Here is a 14,801-nt window from a genome sequence, read left to right as displayed (position 1 = left end):
GCAACAGGCACTTCCCTTGCAGCAAGCACCGCCCTGTGCAATGAGCAATGATTCATGCAGCAAGCACCACCCCATGCAATGAGCAATGATCCATGCAGCAAGCACCATCCCTTGCAGCAAACATCATCCCATGCAGCAAGTACCGTCGCTTGCAGCAAGCAAAGCCCAGTGCAGCAAGAACTGTCCCTTGCAGCAAGCACCGCCCGTGCAATGAGCAGTGATTCATGCACCAAGCACCACCCCATGCACCAAGTACCGGCCCATGCACCAAGCACCACCCCATGCAATGAGCAATGATATATGCAGCAGGCAAGCACCGTCCCTTGCGGCAAGCAGTGCCCCATGCAGCAAGCACCTTCCCTTGCAGCAAGCAGTGCCCCAAGCAGCAAGCACCTTCCCTTGCAGCAAGCACTGCCCTATGCACCAAACATTATGCCATGCAGTGAGCAACACTGTATGTGCAAGTACCGCCCCATGCACCAAGCACTGCCCCATACAGAAAACTTCATCCTATGTTGTGCACATGCTCCAGTGGACCAAGCACCATCTCATGCAGCAAGCACTGCCCCACGAAGCGATCACTGTCCCATGCAGCAAGCACCGGCCCATGCACCAGGCATTGGCACATGCAGTAAACACAGACACATGCCCCCATGCAGCGCACCCCACCTCATGAGGCACACACGCCCCCATGCAGCGCGCACCACCACAATCAGCACTGGCCCCTGCAGCACATCATACTTCAGGGTCACTGTGGCTCCTGTGAATGTCTGCGAAGTTGAGGAGGCAAAGGGCTTGGAGTGGCCGGTCCCCATGCTGCAGTGCAATCTTCATGGACTCCTGAAAAAATAAATCATATTAGGGAGACAAAATATGATGGAAAGAGGTTTAACGTCACAGGAAGACACTGGCTCTGAGTCACTAGTACACACGACAAACCCCATCATTTGATGAGCTGTTCTGTTCATCGTTTGACTATAAGAACAGACGGATGCTTTTATACTCAAGTAACTTGTGTCAGGATTGCCTTATCCAGCGCTACGTGATTTTGCTGCTGCTCCCCAACAGCTTTAGTCTGCGAGAAAGTTATAACTTCATCCAAAGTGGAGCTTTGGAGCTTGGGGTGACTACTGGGCCCATCAGGAGGCCCTGGCACAAATACCATTGTGCCAACAAATGAGTGGTGGTACAGTCCTATTTACCCACTGTGGGGACACTGCATACTAGCACTCCTTGTCAGACTGTTATAACGGTCCCTGCAAGGGTCCCATTGCCCCCCTGAATGTGAGAGGTAAGTATGAGAAGTGCTCCTGTCTCTCCCCTTCTTCCCACCCACCCCAGGTGCACCAACCATTGGAAGCCAGGTGTGTGTCTGGGTCTTAAATCAACTCAACCTTAATGGAGCAGGAACACTTGTTTCTGCTCACCGTCCCTGTCTCCAGTACAAGAAGAATCTGTACAAATGACTGACCAAGGGCATGAAAGCAACCAAACACCCTGATAAAAGAGATGGGCTGGCTGCCCTCTCCATGCTGTGTCCATCCATCCTCCTCGTGCTGTGTCCACTCATCCTCTGCATGCTGTGTCCACCCATCCTCTGCGTGCTGTGTCCACCCATACTCTGCGTGCTGTGTCCACCCATCGACTCATGCTGTGTCCACTCATCCTCTGCATGCTGTGTCCACCCTTCCTCTGCCTGCTGTGTCCATCCATCCTCCTCGTGCTGTGTCCACCCATCCTCTGCCTGCTGTGTCCACCCATCCTCTGCCTGCTGTGTCCACCCATCCTCTGCGTGCTGTGTCCACCCATCCTCTCATGCTGTGTCCACCCATCCTCTGCCTGCTGTGTCCACCCATCCTCTGCCTGCTGTGTCCACCCATCCTCTGCCTGCTGTGTCCACCCATCCTCTGCGTGCTGTGTCCACCCATCCTCTCATGCTGTGTCCACCCATCCTCTCATGCTGTGTCCACCCATCGTCTGCCTGCTGTGTCCACCCATCTCCTGTGTGCTGTGTCCAGTCCTCCTCTTGTGCTGTGTCCATCCATCCTCCTCGTGTTGTGTCAACCCACCTTCTGCGTGCTGTGTCCACCCACCCTCTGCCTGCTGTGTCCACCCATCCTCTGCATGCTGTGTCCACCTATCCTCTTTGTGCTGTGTCCACCCATCCTCTGCATGCTATGTCCACCCATCCTCTGCAGGTTGTGTCCACCCTCCTGTGTGTGCTGTGTCCACCCATCCTCTGCATGCTGTGTCCACTCATCCTCTGTGTGCTGTGCCCACCTATCCTCTTGTGCTGTGTCCACCCATTATCTGCATGCTGTGTTCGCCCATCCTTTGAGTGCTGTCCATCCATCCTCTCATGCTGTGTCCACCCATCCCCTGCGTGCTGTGTCCATCCATCATCTGCGTGCTGTGTCCACCCATCCTCTCGTGCTGTATCCACCCATTCCCTTTATGCTGTGTCCATGCATCCCCTGCGTGCTGTGTCCACCCACCCTCTGCATGCTGTGTCCACCCATCCTCTGCAGGTTGTGTCCACGCATCCAGTGTGCTGTGTCCACCCATCCTCTGCGTGTTGTGTCCATTCATCCTCTGTGTGCTGTGCCCACCTATCCTCTTGTGCTGTGTCCACCCATTCTCTGCATGCTGTGTTCGCCCATCCTTTGCGTGCTGTGTCCACCCATCCTCTCGTGCAGTGCCCACCAATCCCCTGAGTGCTGTGTCCATCCATCATCTGGGTGCTGTGTCCACCCATCCTCTCGTGCTGTATCCACCCATTCCCTTCATGCTGTGTCCATGCATCTCCTGCGTGCTCTGTCCACCCATCCTCTGCATGCTGTGTCCACCCATCCCCTGCATGCTGTGTCCACCCATCCTCCATGCTGTGTCCAGCTGAGGCACAGAGAGCTGAGCCCAGTAACAGTCACCTATTTGGCTGCGGCCGTATGTCTGACAAATACACAACCCAGTGGGCATTTTGGGATTTGTGCTGTCACCACGGACCCAGAGTGATAGGTATGTCACTGGATATTGCCTTACATGGAAAATACCTGTAGCTACTGTAGGAGGCTGGACTGGCTTGTAGTGAGTACCAAGGGGTACTTACACCTTGCACCAGGCCCAGTTATCCCTTATTAGTGTATAGGGTGTCTAGCAGCTTAGGCTGATAGATAATGGTAGCTTAGCAGAGCAGCTTAGGCTGAACTAGGAGACGAGTGAAGCTCCTACAGTACCACTAGTGTCATATGCACAATATCATAAGAAAACACAATACACAGATATACTAAAAATAAAAGTACTTTATTTTTATGACAATATGCCAAAAGTATCTCAGTGAGTACCCTCAGTATGAGGATAGCAAATATACACAAGATATATGTACACAATACCAAAAATATGCAGTATAGTATTAGAAAACAGTGCAAACAATGTATAGTTACAATAGGATGCAATGGAGACACATAGGGATAGGGGCAACACAAACCATATACTCCAAAAGTGGAATGCGAACCACGAATGGACCCCAAACCTATGTGACCTTGTAGAGGGTCGCTGGGACTGTAAGAAAACAGTGAGGGTTAGAAAAATAGCCCACCCCAAGACCCTGAAAACTGAGTGCAAAGTCCACTAAAGTTCCCCAAAGAGCACAGAAGTCGTGATAGGGGAATTCTGCAGGAAAGACACAAACCAGCAATGCAACAACGATGGATTTCCAAACGAGGGTACCTGTGGAACAAGGGGACCAAGTCCAAAAGTCACAAGCAAGTCGGAGATGGGCAGATGCCCAGGAAATGCCAGCTGTGGGTGCAAAGAAGCTGCTACTGGACAGTAGAAGCTGAGGATTCTGCAGGAACGACAAGGGCTAGAAACTTCCCCTTTGGAGGATGGATGCCACACGCTGTGGAGAGTCATGCAGAAGTGTTTTCCTGAAGAAAGACCGCAAACAAGCCTTGCTAGCTACAAGTCGTGTGGTTAGGGTTTTTGGATGCTGCTGTGGCCCAGGAGGGACCAGGATGTCGCCAATTGCGTCTGGGGACAGAGGGGGCGTCGAGCAAGACAAGAAGCCCTCTCAGCAGCAGGCAGCACCCGCAGAAGTGCCAGAACAGGCACTATGAAGTGGAGTGAAACGGTGCTCACCCGAAGTCGCACAAAGAAGTCCCACATCGCCAGAGGACAACTTAGAAGGTCGTGCAATGCAGGTTAGAGTGCCGTGGACCCAGGCTTGGCTGTGCACAAAGGATTTCCACTGGTAGTGCACAGAGGCCGGAGTAGCTGCAAAAGTCGCAGTTCCCAGCAATGCAGTCTGGCGTGGGGAGGCAAGGACTTACCTCCACCAAACTTGGACTGAAGAGTCACTGGACTATGGGAGTCACTTGGACAGAGTTTCTGGATTCAAGGGACCTCGCTCGTCGTGCTGAGAGAAGACCCAGGGTACCGGTGATGCAGTTCTTTGGTGCCTGCGGTTGCAGGGGGACGATTCCGTCGAACCACGGGAGATTTCTTCGGAGCTTCTAGTGCAGAGGGGAGGCAGACTACCCCCACAGCATGCACCACCAGGAAAACAGTCGAGAAGGCGGCAGGATCAGCGTTACAGAGTTGCAGTAGTCGTCTTCGCTACTTTGTTGCAGTTTTGCAGGCTTCCAGCGCGGTCAGCAGTCGATTCCTTGGCAGAAGATGGAGAGAGAGATGCAGAGGAATTCTGATGAGCTCTTGCATTCGTTATCTAAGGAAATCCCCAAAGCAGAGACCCTAAATAGCCAGAAAAAAGGGTTTGGCTACTTAGGAGAGAAGATAGGCTAGCAACACCTGAAGGAGCCTATCAGAAGGAGTCTCTGACGTCACCTGCTGGCACTGGCCACTCAGAGCAGTCCAGTGTGCCAGCAGCACCTCTGTTTCCAAGATGGCAGAGGTCTGGAGCACACTGGAGGAGCTCTGGGCACCTCCCAGGGGAGGTGCAGGTCAGGGGAGGTGTCACTCCCCTTTCCTTTGTCCAGTTTCGCGCCAGAGCAGGGCTGAGGGGTCCCTGAACCGGTGTAGACTGGCTTATGCAGAAATGGGCACCATGTGCGCCTATGAAAGCATTTCCAGAGGCTGGGGGAGGCTACTCCTCCCCTGCCTTCACATCATTTTCCAAAGGGAGAGGGTGTAACACCCTCTCTCTGAGGAAGTCCTTTGTTCTGCCTTTCTGGGCCAAGCCTGGCTGGACCCCAGGAGGGCAGAAACCTGTCTGAGTGGTTGGCAGTAGCAGCAGCTGCAGTGAAACCCCGGGAAAGGCAGTTTGGCAGTACCAGGGTCTGTGCTAGAGACCCGTGGGATCATGGGATTGTGCCAACTATGCCAGGATGGCATAGAGGGGGCAATTCCATGATCATAGACATGTTACATGGCCATATTCGGAGTTACCATTGTGAAGCTACATATAGGTAGTGACCTATATGTAGTGCACGTGTGTAATGGTGTCCCCGCACTCACAAAGTCTGGGGAATTGGCCCTGAACAATGTGGGGGCACCTTGGCTAGTGCCAGGGTGCCCACACACTAAGTAACTTAGCACCCAACCTTTACTAGGTAAAGGTTAGACATATAGGTGACTTATAAGTTACTTAAGTGCAGTGTAAAATGGCTGTGAAATAACGTGGACGTTATTTCACTCAGGCTGCAGTGGCAGGCCTGTGTAAGAATTGTCAGAGCTCCCTATGGGTGGCAAAAGAAATGCTGCAGCCCATAGGGATCTCCTGGAACCCCAATACCCTGGGTACCTCAGTACCATATACTAGGGAATTATAAGGGTGTTCCAGTATGCCAATGTAAATTGGTAAAATTGGTCACTAGCCTGTTAGTGACAATTTGGAAAAAAATGAGAGAGCATAACCACTGAGGTTCTGATTAGCAGAGCCTTAGTGAGACAGTTAGTCATAACACAGGTAACACATACAGGGCACACTTATGAGCACTGGGGCCCTGGCTGGCAGGGTCCCAGTGACACATACAACTAAAACAACATATATACAGTGAAATATGGGGGTAACATGCCAGGCAAGATGGTACTTTCCTACACAACCCCCCCCCCCAAACGAAGGACAATAAGACTAGCCATGACCTGATGAGTCTTCATTGTCTAAGTGGAAATATCTCGAGAGTCCATCTGCATTGGAGTGGGTACTCCCAGGTCTATGTTCCACTGTATAGTCCATTCCCTGAAGGGATATAGACCACCTCAACAATTTAGGATTTTCACCTTTCATTTGTTTTAGCCAAAGTAGAGGTTTGTGGTCTGTCTGAACAATGAAGTGAGTGCCAAACAGGTATGGCCTCAACTTCTTCAGTGCCCAGACCACAGCAAAGGCCTCCCTCTCTATGGCAGACCAACGCTTTTCTCTAGGGGTCAACCTCCTGCTGATAAAAGCAACAGGTTGATCCTGGCCCTCAGAATTAAGTTGTGAAAGGACTGCCCCTACTCCTAATTCAGATGCATCAGTTTGGACAATGAATTTCTTGGAGTAACAGGGGCTATTCAGGACAGGTGCAGAGCACATTGCCTGCTTCAGATCCTCAAAAGCTTTTTGACAGCTAGCTGTCCACAATACCTTTTTAGGCATTTTCTTGGAGGTGAGGTCATTAAGAGGGGCTGCAATGGAGCCATAGTTCTTAATGAACCTCATTTAATACCCAGTGAGGCCTAAGAAGGCTCTCACCTGGGTCTGAGTTGTAGGGGGAACCCAATCTATAATAGTTTGGATTTTCCCCTGAAGTGGTGCAATCTGTTCTCCACCTTCCAGGTGTCCCAGATAAACCACCTTCCCTTGCCCTATCTGGCACTTTGAAGCCTTGATAGTGAGGCCTGCCTTTTGCAGGGCCTCCAAAACTTTCCATAGGTGGACCAGGTGATCATCCCAACTGGAGCTAAAGACAGCTATATCGTCCAGATATGCTGCACTAAAAGCTTCCAGCCCTTGCAGGACTGTATTCACCAACCTCTGAAAAGTGGCAGGTGCATTTTTCAATCCAAAAGGCATGACTGTGAATTGGTAATGGCCTCCAGTGGTTGAAAATGCAGTTTTTGCTTTTGCATCTTCTGATAATTTGATCGGCCAATACCCTGCAGTCAAGTCAAAAGTGCTTAGATACTTGGCAGATGCCAGTGTATCTATGAGCTCATCTGCCCTGGGTATAGGGTGAGCATCAGTTTTGGTTACTTGGTTGAGACCTCTATAGTCTACACAAAACCGCATTTCCTTCTTTCCATCTTTGGAATGAGGTTTTGGTACAAGTACCACAGGAGAGGTCCATGGAATTTCAGAGTGCTCAACCACTCCCAGTTCTAACATTTTCTGCACATCTTGTTTTATGCAGTCTCTGACATGGTCAGCCTGCCTATAGATCTTACTTTTGACAGGCAAGCTGTCTCCAGAATCTATAGTGTGCTCACACCAAGAAGTGGTGCCTGGCACAGTAGAGAAGAGTTCAGAAAACTGACCCAGGAGATTTATGCAGTGGTCTTTCTGCTCAGCAGTAAGACAATCTGCCAGTACAACCCCTTCCACTAGAGCATCTTGTTCTGTGGAAGAGAAGATATCAGGGAGAGGGTCACTCTCTGTAGGAGGCTGGACTGGCTTGTAGTGAGTACCTAGGGGTACTTGCACCTTGCACCAGGCCCAGTTATCCCTTATTAGTGTATAGGGTGTCTAGCAGCATAGGCTGATAGATAATGGTAGCTTAGCAGAGCAGCTTAGGCTGAACTAGGAGACGAGTGAAGCTCCTACAGTACCACTTAGTGTCATATGCACAATATCATAAGAAAACACAATACACAGTTATACAAAAAATAAAGGTACTTTATTTTTATGACAATATGCCAAAGTATCTTAGAGTGTACCCTCAGTGAGAGGATAGGAAATATACACAAGATATATGTACACAATACCAAAAATATGCAGTATAGTCTTAGAAAACAGTGCAAACAATGTATAGTTACAATAGGATGCAATGGGGACACATAGGGATAGGGGCAACACAAACCATATACTCCAAAAGTGGAATGCGAATCACGAATGGACCCCAAACCTATGTGACCTTGTAGAGGGTCGCTGGGACTATTAGAAAATAGTGAGAGTTAGAAAAATAACCCTCCCCAAGACCCTGAAAAGTGAGTGCAAAGTGCACTAAAGTTCCCCAAAGGACATAGAAGTCGTGATAGAGGAATAATGCAGGAAAGACACAAACCAACAATGCAACAACAATGGATTTCCAATCTTGGGTACCTGTGGAACAAGGGGACCAAGTCCAAAAGTCACAAGCAAGTCGGAGATGGGCAGATGCCCAGGAAATGCCAGCTGTGGGTGCAAAGAAGCTTCTACTGGACAGAAGAAGCTGAGGTTTCTGCAGGAACGAAAAGGGCTAGAGACTTCCCCTTTGGTGGACGGATCCCTCTCGCCGTGGAGAGTCGTACAAAAGTGTTTTCCCGCTGAAAGAATGCCAACAAGCCTTGCTAGCTGCAAATCATGCGGTTAGCGTTTTTGGATGCTGCTGTGGCCCAAGAGGGACCAGGAGGTCGCAAATTGGACCAGGAGGTAGAGGGGACGTCAAGCAAGACAAAGAGCCCTCTTAGCAGCAGGTAGCACCCAGACAAGTGCCAGAAACAGGCACTATGAGGATGCGTGAAACGGTGCTCACCCGAAGTTACACAAAGGAGTCCCACGTCGCCGGAGACCAACTTAGAAAGTCGTGCAATGCAGGTTAGGGTGCCGTGGACCCAGGCTAGGCTGTGCACAAAGGATTTCTGCCGGAAGTGCACAGGGGCCGGAGTACCTGCAAAAGTTGCGGTTCCCAGCAATGCAGTCTAGCGAGGTGAGGCAAGGACTTACCTCCACCAAACTTGGACTGAAGAGTCACTGGACTGTGGGAGTCAGTTGGACAGAGTTGCTGGATTCGAGGGACCTCGCTCGTCGTGTTGAGAGGAGACCCAAGGGACCGATAATGCAGCTTTTTGGTGCCTGCGGTTGCAGGGGGAAGATTCCGTCGACCCACAGGAGATTTCTTCGGAGCTTCTAGTGCAGAGAGGAGGCAGACTACCCCCACAGCATGCACCACCAGGAAAACAGTCGAGAAGGCGGCAGGATCAGCGTTACAGAGTTGCAGTAGTCGTCTTTGCTACTATGTTGCAGGTTTGCAGGCTTCCAGCGCGGTCAGCAGTCGATTCCTTGGCAGAAGGTGGAGAGAGAGATGCAGAGGAACTCGGCTGAGCTCTTGCATTCGTTATCTAAAGTTTCCCCAGAGACAGAGCCCCTAAATAGCCAGAAAAGAGGGTTTGGCTACCTAGGAGAGAGGATAGGCTAGCAACACCTGAAGGAGCCTATCAGAAGGAGTCTCTGATGTCACCTGGTGGCACTGGCCACTCAGAGCAGTCCAGTGTGCCAGCAGCACCTCTGTTTCCAAGATGGCAGAGGTCTGGAGCACACTGGAGGAGCTCTGGACACCTCCCAGGGGAGGTGCAGGTCAGGGGAGTGGTCACTCCCCTTTCCTTTGTCCAGTTTCACACCAGAGCAGGGCTAAGGGGTCCCCTGAACCGGTGTAGACTGGCTTATGCAGAATTGGGCACATCTGTGCCCAAGAAAGCATTTCCAGAGGCTTGGGAAGGCTACTCCTCCCCTGCCTTCACACCATTTTCCAAAGGGAGAGGGTGTAACACCCTCTCTCAGAGGAAGTCCTTTGTTCTGCCATCCTGGGCCAGGCCTGGCTGGACCCCAGGAGGGCAGATGCCTGTCTGAGGGGTTGGCAGCAGCAGCAGCTGCAGTGAAACCCCAGGAAGGGCAGTTTGGCAGTACCAGGGTCTGTGCTACAGACCACTGGGGTCATGGGATTGTGCCAACTATGCCAGGATGGCATAGAGGGGGCAATTCCATGATCATAGACATGTTACATGGCCATATTCGGAGTTACCATTGTGAAGCTACATATAGGTAGTGATCTATATGTAGTGCACGCGTGTAATGGTGTCCCCGCACTCACAAAGTCCGGGGAATTGGCCCTGAACAATGTGGGGGCACCTTGGCTAGTGCCAGGGTGCCCTCACACTAAGTAACTTTGCACCTAACCTTTACCAGGTAAAGGTTAGACATATAGGTGACTTATAAGTTACTTAAGTGCAGTGTAAAATGGCTGTGAAATAACGTCAACGTTATTTCACTCAGGCTGCAGTAGCAGGCCTGTGTAAGAATTGTCAGAGCTCCCTATGGGTGGCAAAAGAAATGCTGCAGCCCATAGGGATCTCCTGGAACCCCAATACCCTGGGTACCTCAGTACCATATACTAGGGAATTATAAGGGTGTTCCAGTAAGCCAATGTAAATTGGTAAAATTGGTCACTAGCCTGTTAGTGACAATTTGAAAGAAATGAGAGAGCATAACCACTGAGGTTCTGATTAGCAGAGCCTCAGTGAGACAGTTAGTCACTACACAGGTAACACATTCAGGCACACTTATGAGTACTGGGGCCCTGGAGAACAGGGTCCCAGTGACACATACAACTAAAACAACATATATACAGTGAAAAATGGGGGTAACATGCCAGGCAAGATGGTACTTTCCTACACAACCCCCCCCCCAAACGAAGGACAATAAGACTAGCCATGACCTGATGAGTCTTCATTGTCTAAGTGGAAATATCTGGAGAGTCCATCTGCATTGGAGTGGCTACTCCCAAGTCTATGTTCCACTGTATAGTCCATTCCCTGTAGGAATATGGACCACCTCAACAATTTAGGATTTTCACCTTTCATTTGTTTTAGCCAAAGTAGAGGTTTCTGGTCTGTCTGAACAATGAAGTGAGTGCCAAACAGGTATGGCCTCAACTTCTTCAGTGCCCAGACCACAGCAAAGGCCTCCCTCTCAATGGCAGACCAACACTTTTCTCTAGGGGTCAACCTCCTACGAATAAAAGCAACAGGTTGATCCTGGCCCTCAGAATTAAGTTGTGATAGGACTGCCCCTACTCCTAATTCAGGTGCATCAGTCTGGACATAGAATTTTTTAGAGTAACAAGGGCTTTTCAGGACAGGTGCAGAGCACATGGCCTGCTTCAGCTCCTCAAAAGCTTTCTGACAGTTTGCTGTCCATAATACGTTTTTAGGCATTTTCTTGGATGTGAGGTCATTAAGAGGGGCTGCAATGGAGCCATAGTTCTTAATGAACCTCCTGTAATACCCAGTGAGGCCTAGGAAGGCTCTCACCTGAGTCTGAGTAGTAGGGGGAACCCAATCAATAATTGTTTGGATTTTCCCCTGAAGTGGTGCAATCTGTTCCCCACCAACAAGGTGTCCCAGATAAACCACCTTACCCTGCCCTATCTGGCACTTTGAAGCCTTGATAGTGAGGCCTGCCTTTTGCAGGGCCTCCAAAACTTTCCATAGGTGGACCAAGTGATCATCCCAGCTGGAGCTAAAGACAGCTATATCGTCCAAATATGCTGCACTGAAAGCTTCCAGCCCTTGCAGGACTGTGTTCACCAACCTCTGAAAAGTGGCAGGTGCATTTTTCAATCCAAAAGGCATTACAGTGAACTGGTAATGCCCTCCAATGGTTGAAAATGCTGTTTTAGGTTTAGCATCTTCTGATAATTTGATCTGCCAATACCCTGCAGTCAAATCAAAAGTGCTTAGATACTTGGCAGATGCCAGTGTATCTATGAGCTCATCTGCCCTGGGTATAGGGTGAGCATCAGTTTTGGTTACCAGGTTGAGACCTCTATAGTCTACACAAAACCGCATTTCCTTCTTTCCATCTTTGGAATGGGGTTTTGGTACAAGTACCACAGGAGAAGCCCATGGACTTTCAGAGTGCTCAACCACTCCTAGTTCTAACATTTTCTGTACCTCTTGCTTTATGCAGTCCCTGACATGGTCAGGCTGCCTATAGATCTTACTTTTGACAGGCAAGCTGTCTCCAGTATCTATAGTGTGCTCACACCAAGAAGTGGTACCTGGCACAGTAGAGAAGAGTTCAGAGAATTGATCTAGGAGATTTATGCAATGGTCTTTCTGCTCAGCAGTAATCAATCAATCAATCAAAGGCATTTGTATAGCGCACTGCTCACCCGGAGGGTCTCAAGGCGCTGGGGGGGGGGGGAACGCTACTGCTCGAACAGCCAGGTCTTGAGTTGCTTCCTGAAGGCGAGATGGTCTTGCGTTGTCCGGAGGTGGATGGGGAGGGAGTTCCATGTCTTGGCTGCCAGGTAGGGAGTTCCATGTCTTGGCTGCCAGGTAGGAGAAGGATCTTCCTCCGGCGGTGGCTCTGCGGATGCGGGGGACGGTGGCGAGAGCGAGGCTGGCGGAGCGGAGCTGGCGGGTGGGCTTGTGGAAGGTCAGGCGGCTGTTGAGGAACTTGGGGCCCAGGTCGTGGAGGGCCTTGTGTGCGTGGGTGAGGAGTCGGAACGTGATTCTTTTGTTGACGGGGAGCCAGTGCAGGTCTCTCAGGTGTTCGGAGATGTGGCTGTGTCGGGGGATGTCCAGGATGAGTCGTGCTGAGGCGTTCTGGATCCGTTGGAGTTTCTTGTGGAGTTTGGCGGCGGTGCCGGCGTAGAGGGCGTTCCCGTAGTCCAGCCGACTGGTGACGAGGGCCTGGGTGACCGTCTTCCTGGTCTCGGTGGGGATCCACCGGAAGATCTTTCGAAGCATGCGCAGGGTGTTGAAGCATGAAGATGAGACGGCGTTGACTTGTCTGGTCATCGAGAGGGAGGAGTCCAGGATGAAGCCTAGGTTGCGAGCGTGGTCCGTTGGCTTGGGGGTGGCTCCCAGGGCGGGGGCCCACCAGGAGTCGTCCCAGGCGGATGGTGATGATCCCAGGATGAGGACCTCCGTCTTGTCTGAGTTCAGTTTCAGGCGGCTGTTCTTCATCCATTCGGCGACGTCTTTCATCCCTTCGTGTAGGCTGGCTCTGGCGGCGTCCGGGTCGCTGGTGAGGGAGAGGATCAGCTGGGTGTCGTAAGACAATCAGCCAAAACTACACCTTCCACAAGATCATCTTGTTCTGTGGAAGAGAAGAGATCAGGTAGAGGATCACTGTCTTCTTCCTGTCCCTCATCAGTTGCCATGAGCAGGGTGAGATCAGCCCTGTCATAGTAGGGTTTCAGGCGGTTGACATGGAGCACCCTAAGGGGACTCCTGGCAGTGCCTAAGTCAACTAAATAGGTGACTTCACCCTTTTTCTCAACAATTGTGTGGGGACCACTCCATTTATCTTGGAGTGCTCTTGGGGCCACAGGCTCCAAGACCCACACTTTCTGCCCTGGTTGGTACTGAACCAAAACAGCCTTCTGGTCATGCCATTGCTTCTGGAGCTCTTGGCTGGCCTGAAGGTTCTTACTGGCCTTTTTCATATACTCAGCCATCCTTGATCTGAGGCCAAGTACATAATCCACAATATCTTGCTTAGGAGCTTTTAAAGGTTGTTCCCAACCCTCCTTTACAAGTGGGAGTGGACCCCTAACAGGGTGTCCAAAAGAAGTTCAAAGGGGCTGAAGCCCACTCCTTTCTGGGGTACCTCCCTGTAGGCAAAAAGGAGGCATGGTAGAAGGATATCCCATCTCCTGCGGAGTTTTTCAGGGAGACCCATAATCATGCCTTTGAGAGTTTTATTAAATCTCTCCACCAGTCCATTTGTTTGTGGATGATAGGGAGTAGTGAATTTATAAGTTACACCACACTCCTTCCACATGGCCTTTAAGTATGCAGACATGAAATTGCTTCCCCTGTCTGATACTACTTGCTTTGGGAAGCCCACCCTGGAAAATATTCCCAGGAGGGCCTTTGCCACTGCAGGAGCTGTAGTGGTCCTTAAAGGAATAGCTTCAGGATATCTTGTGGCATGGTCCACTACCACCAAGATAAACCTATTGTCTGAAGCAGTAGGAGGGTCAAGGGGGCCAACTATGTCAACCCCTACCCTTTCAAAGGGAACCCCAACCACAGGCAGTGGAATAAGGGGTGCCTTTGGAGTGCCACCTGTCTTGCCACTGGCTTGACAGGTTTCACAGGACTTACAAAATTCCTTTGTGTCCTCAGACATCCTAAGCCAATGAAACAAGGGAACAAGTCTGTCCCAAGTTTTCATTTGTCCCAGATGTCCTGCTAGGGGAATGTCGTGAGCAAGAGTTAGGAGGAACTTTCTGTACTCCTGAGGGATCACTAATCTCCTGGCAGCTCCAGGTTTAGGATCCCTAGCCTCAGTATACAAGAGATTGTCCTCCCAGTAAACTCTGTGAGAGTCACTAACATCCCCATTAGCCTGTTTGACAGCTTGCTGTCGTAGACCCTCTAGTGTGGGACAGGTTTGCTGTGCCACACTCAGCTCCTCCCTGGCAGGCCCCCCTTCACCCAAAAGCTCAGCAGTGTCTGCTTCCAACTCCTCTGGTGTAGGTTCTGCACAGGGTGGAAATTCTTCTTCCTCAGAAGTAGAATCCACTGTAGAGGGAGGGATAGTAGGAAGTGGTTTGCTTCTACTAGCCCTAGCTTTAGGGAGCACTTGGTCCATTGTTCCAGGATCCAAGCTTCCCTGTCCTTTTTGCTTTTTGGCCTGAGCCCTGGTTAAAGCAAAAATATGCCCTGGGATGCCCAGCATTGCTGCATGGGCCTCCAACTCCACATCTGACCAAGCTGATGTCTCCAAATCATTTCCTAGTAGACAGTCTACAGGTAAATCTGTGGCTACCACAACTTTCTTTGGACCAGTAAACCCCCCCCCCAGTTGAGATTTACAATAGCCATGGGGTGGCTAAGTGTGTTGTTGTGAGCATCGGTTACTTGGTACT

At 50.7% G+C, this 14,801-nt stretch overlaps 1 protein-coding gene across 1 annotated transcript in view; it reads right to left on the bottom strand.

The window, feature by feature from the left end:
• RAPSN (receptor associated protein of the synapse) overlaps positions 1 to 14,801 on the bottom strand; it is a 272,608-nt gene that overhangs the window by 36,242 nt on the left and 221,565 nt on the right. The window contains exon 4 of the mRNA XM_069221622.1: positions 742 to 840. Coding sequence (XP_069077723.1) covers positions 742 to 840 — 99 coding nt within the window. The remainder of the gene's footprint in view (positions 1 to 741; positions 841 to 14,801) is intronic.

Source organism: Pleurodeles waltl, chromosome 3_1, assembly GCF_031143425.1.
Source record: "Pleurodeles waltl isolate 20211129_DDA chromosome 3_1, aPleWal1.hap1.20221129, whole genome shotgun sequence".
Lineage (NCBI taxonomy): Eukaryota > Metazoa > Chordata > Amphibia > Caudata > Salamandridae > Pleurodeles > Pleurodeles waltl.
The sequence above is the reverse complement of the archived record's forward strand: the minus strand, read 5'-3'. Positions and strand labels throughout refer to the sequence as shown.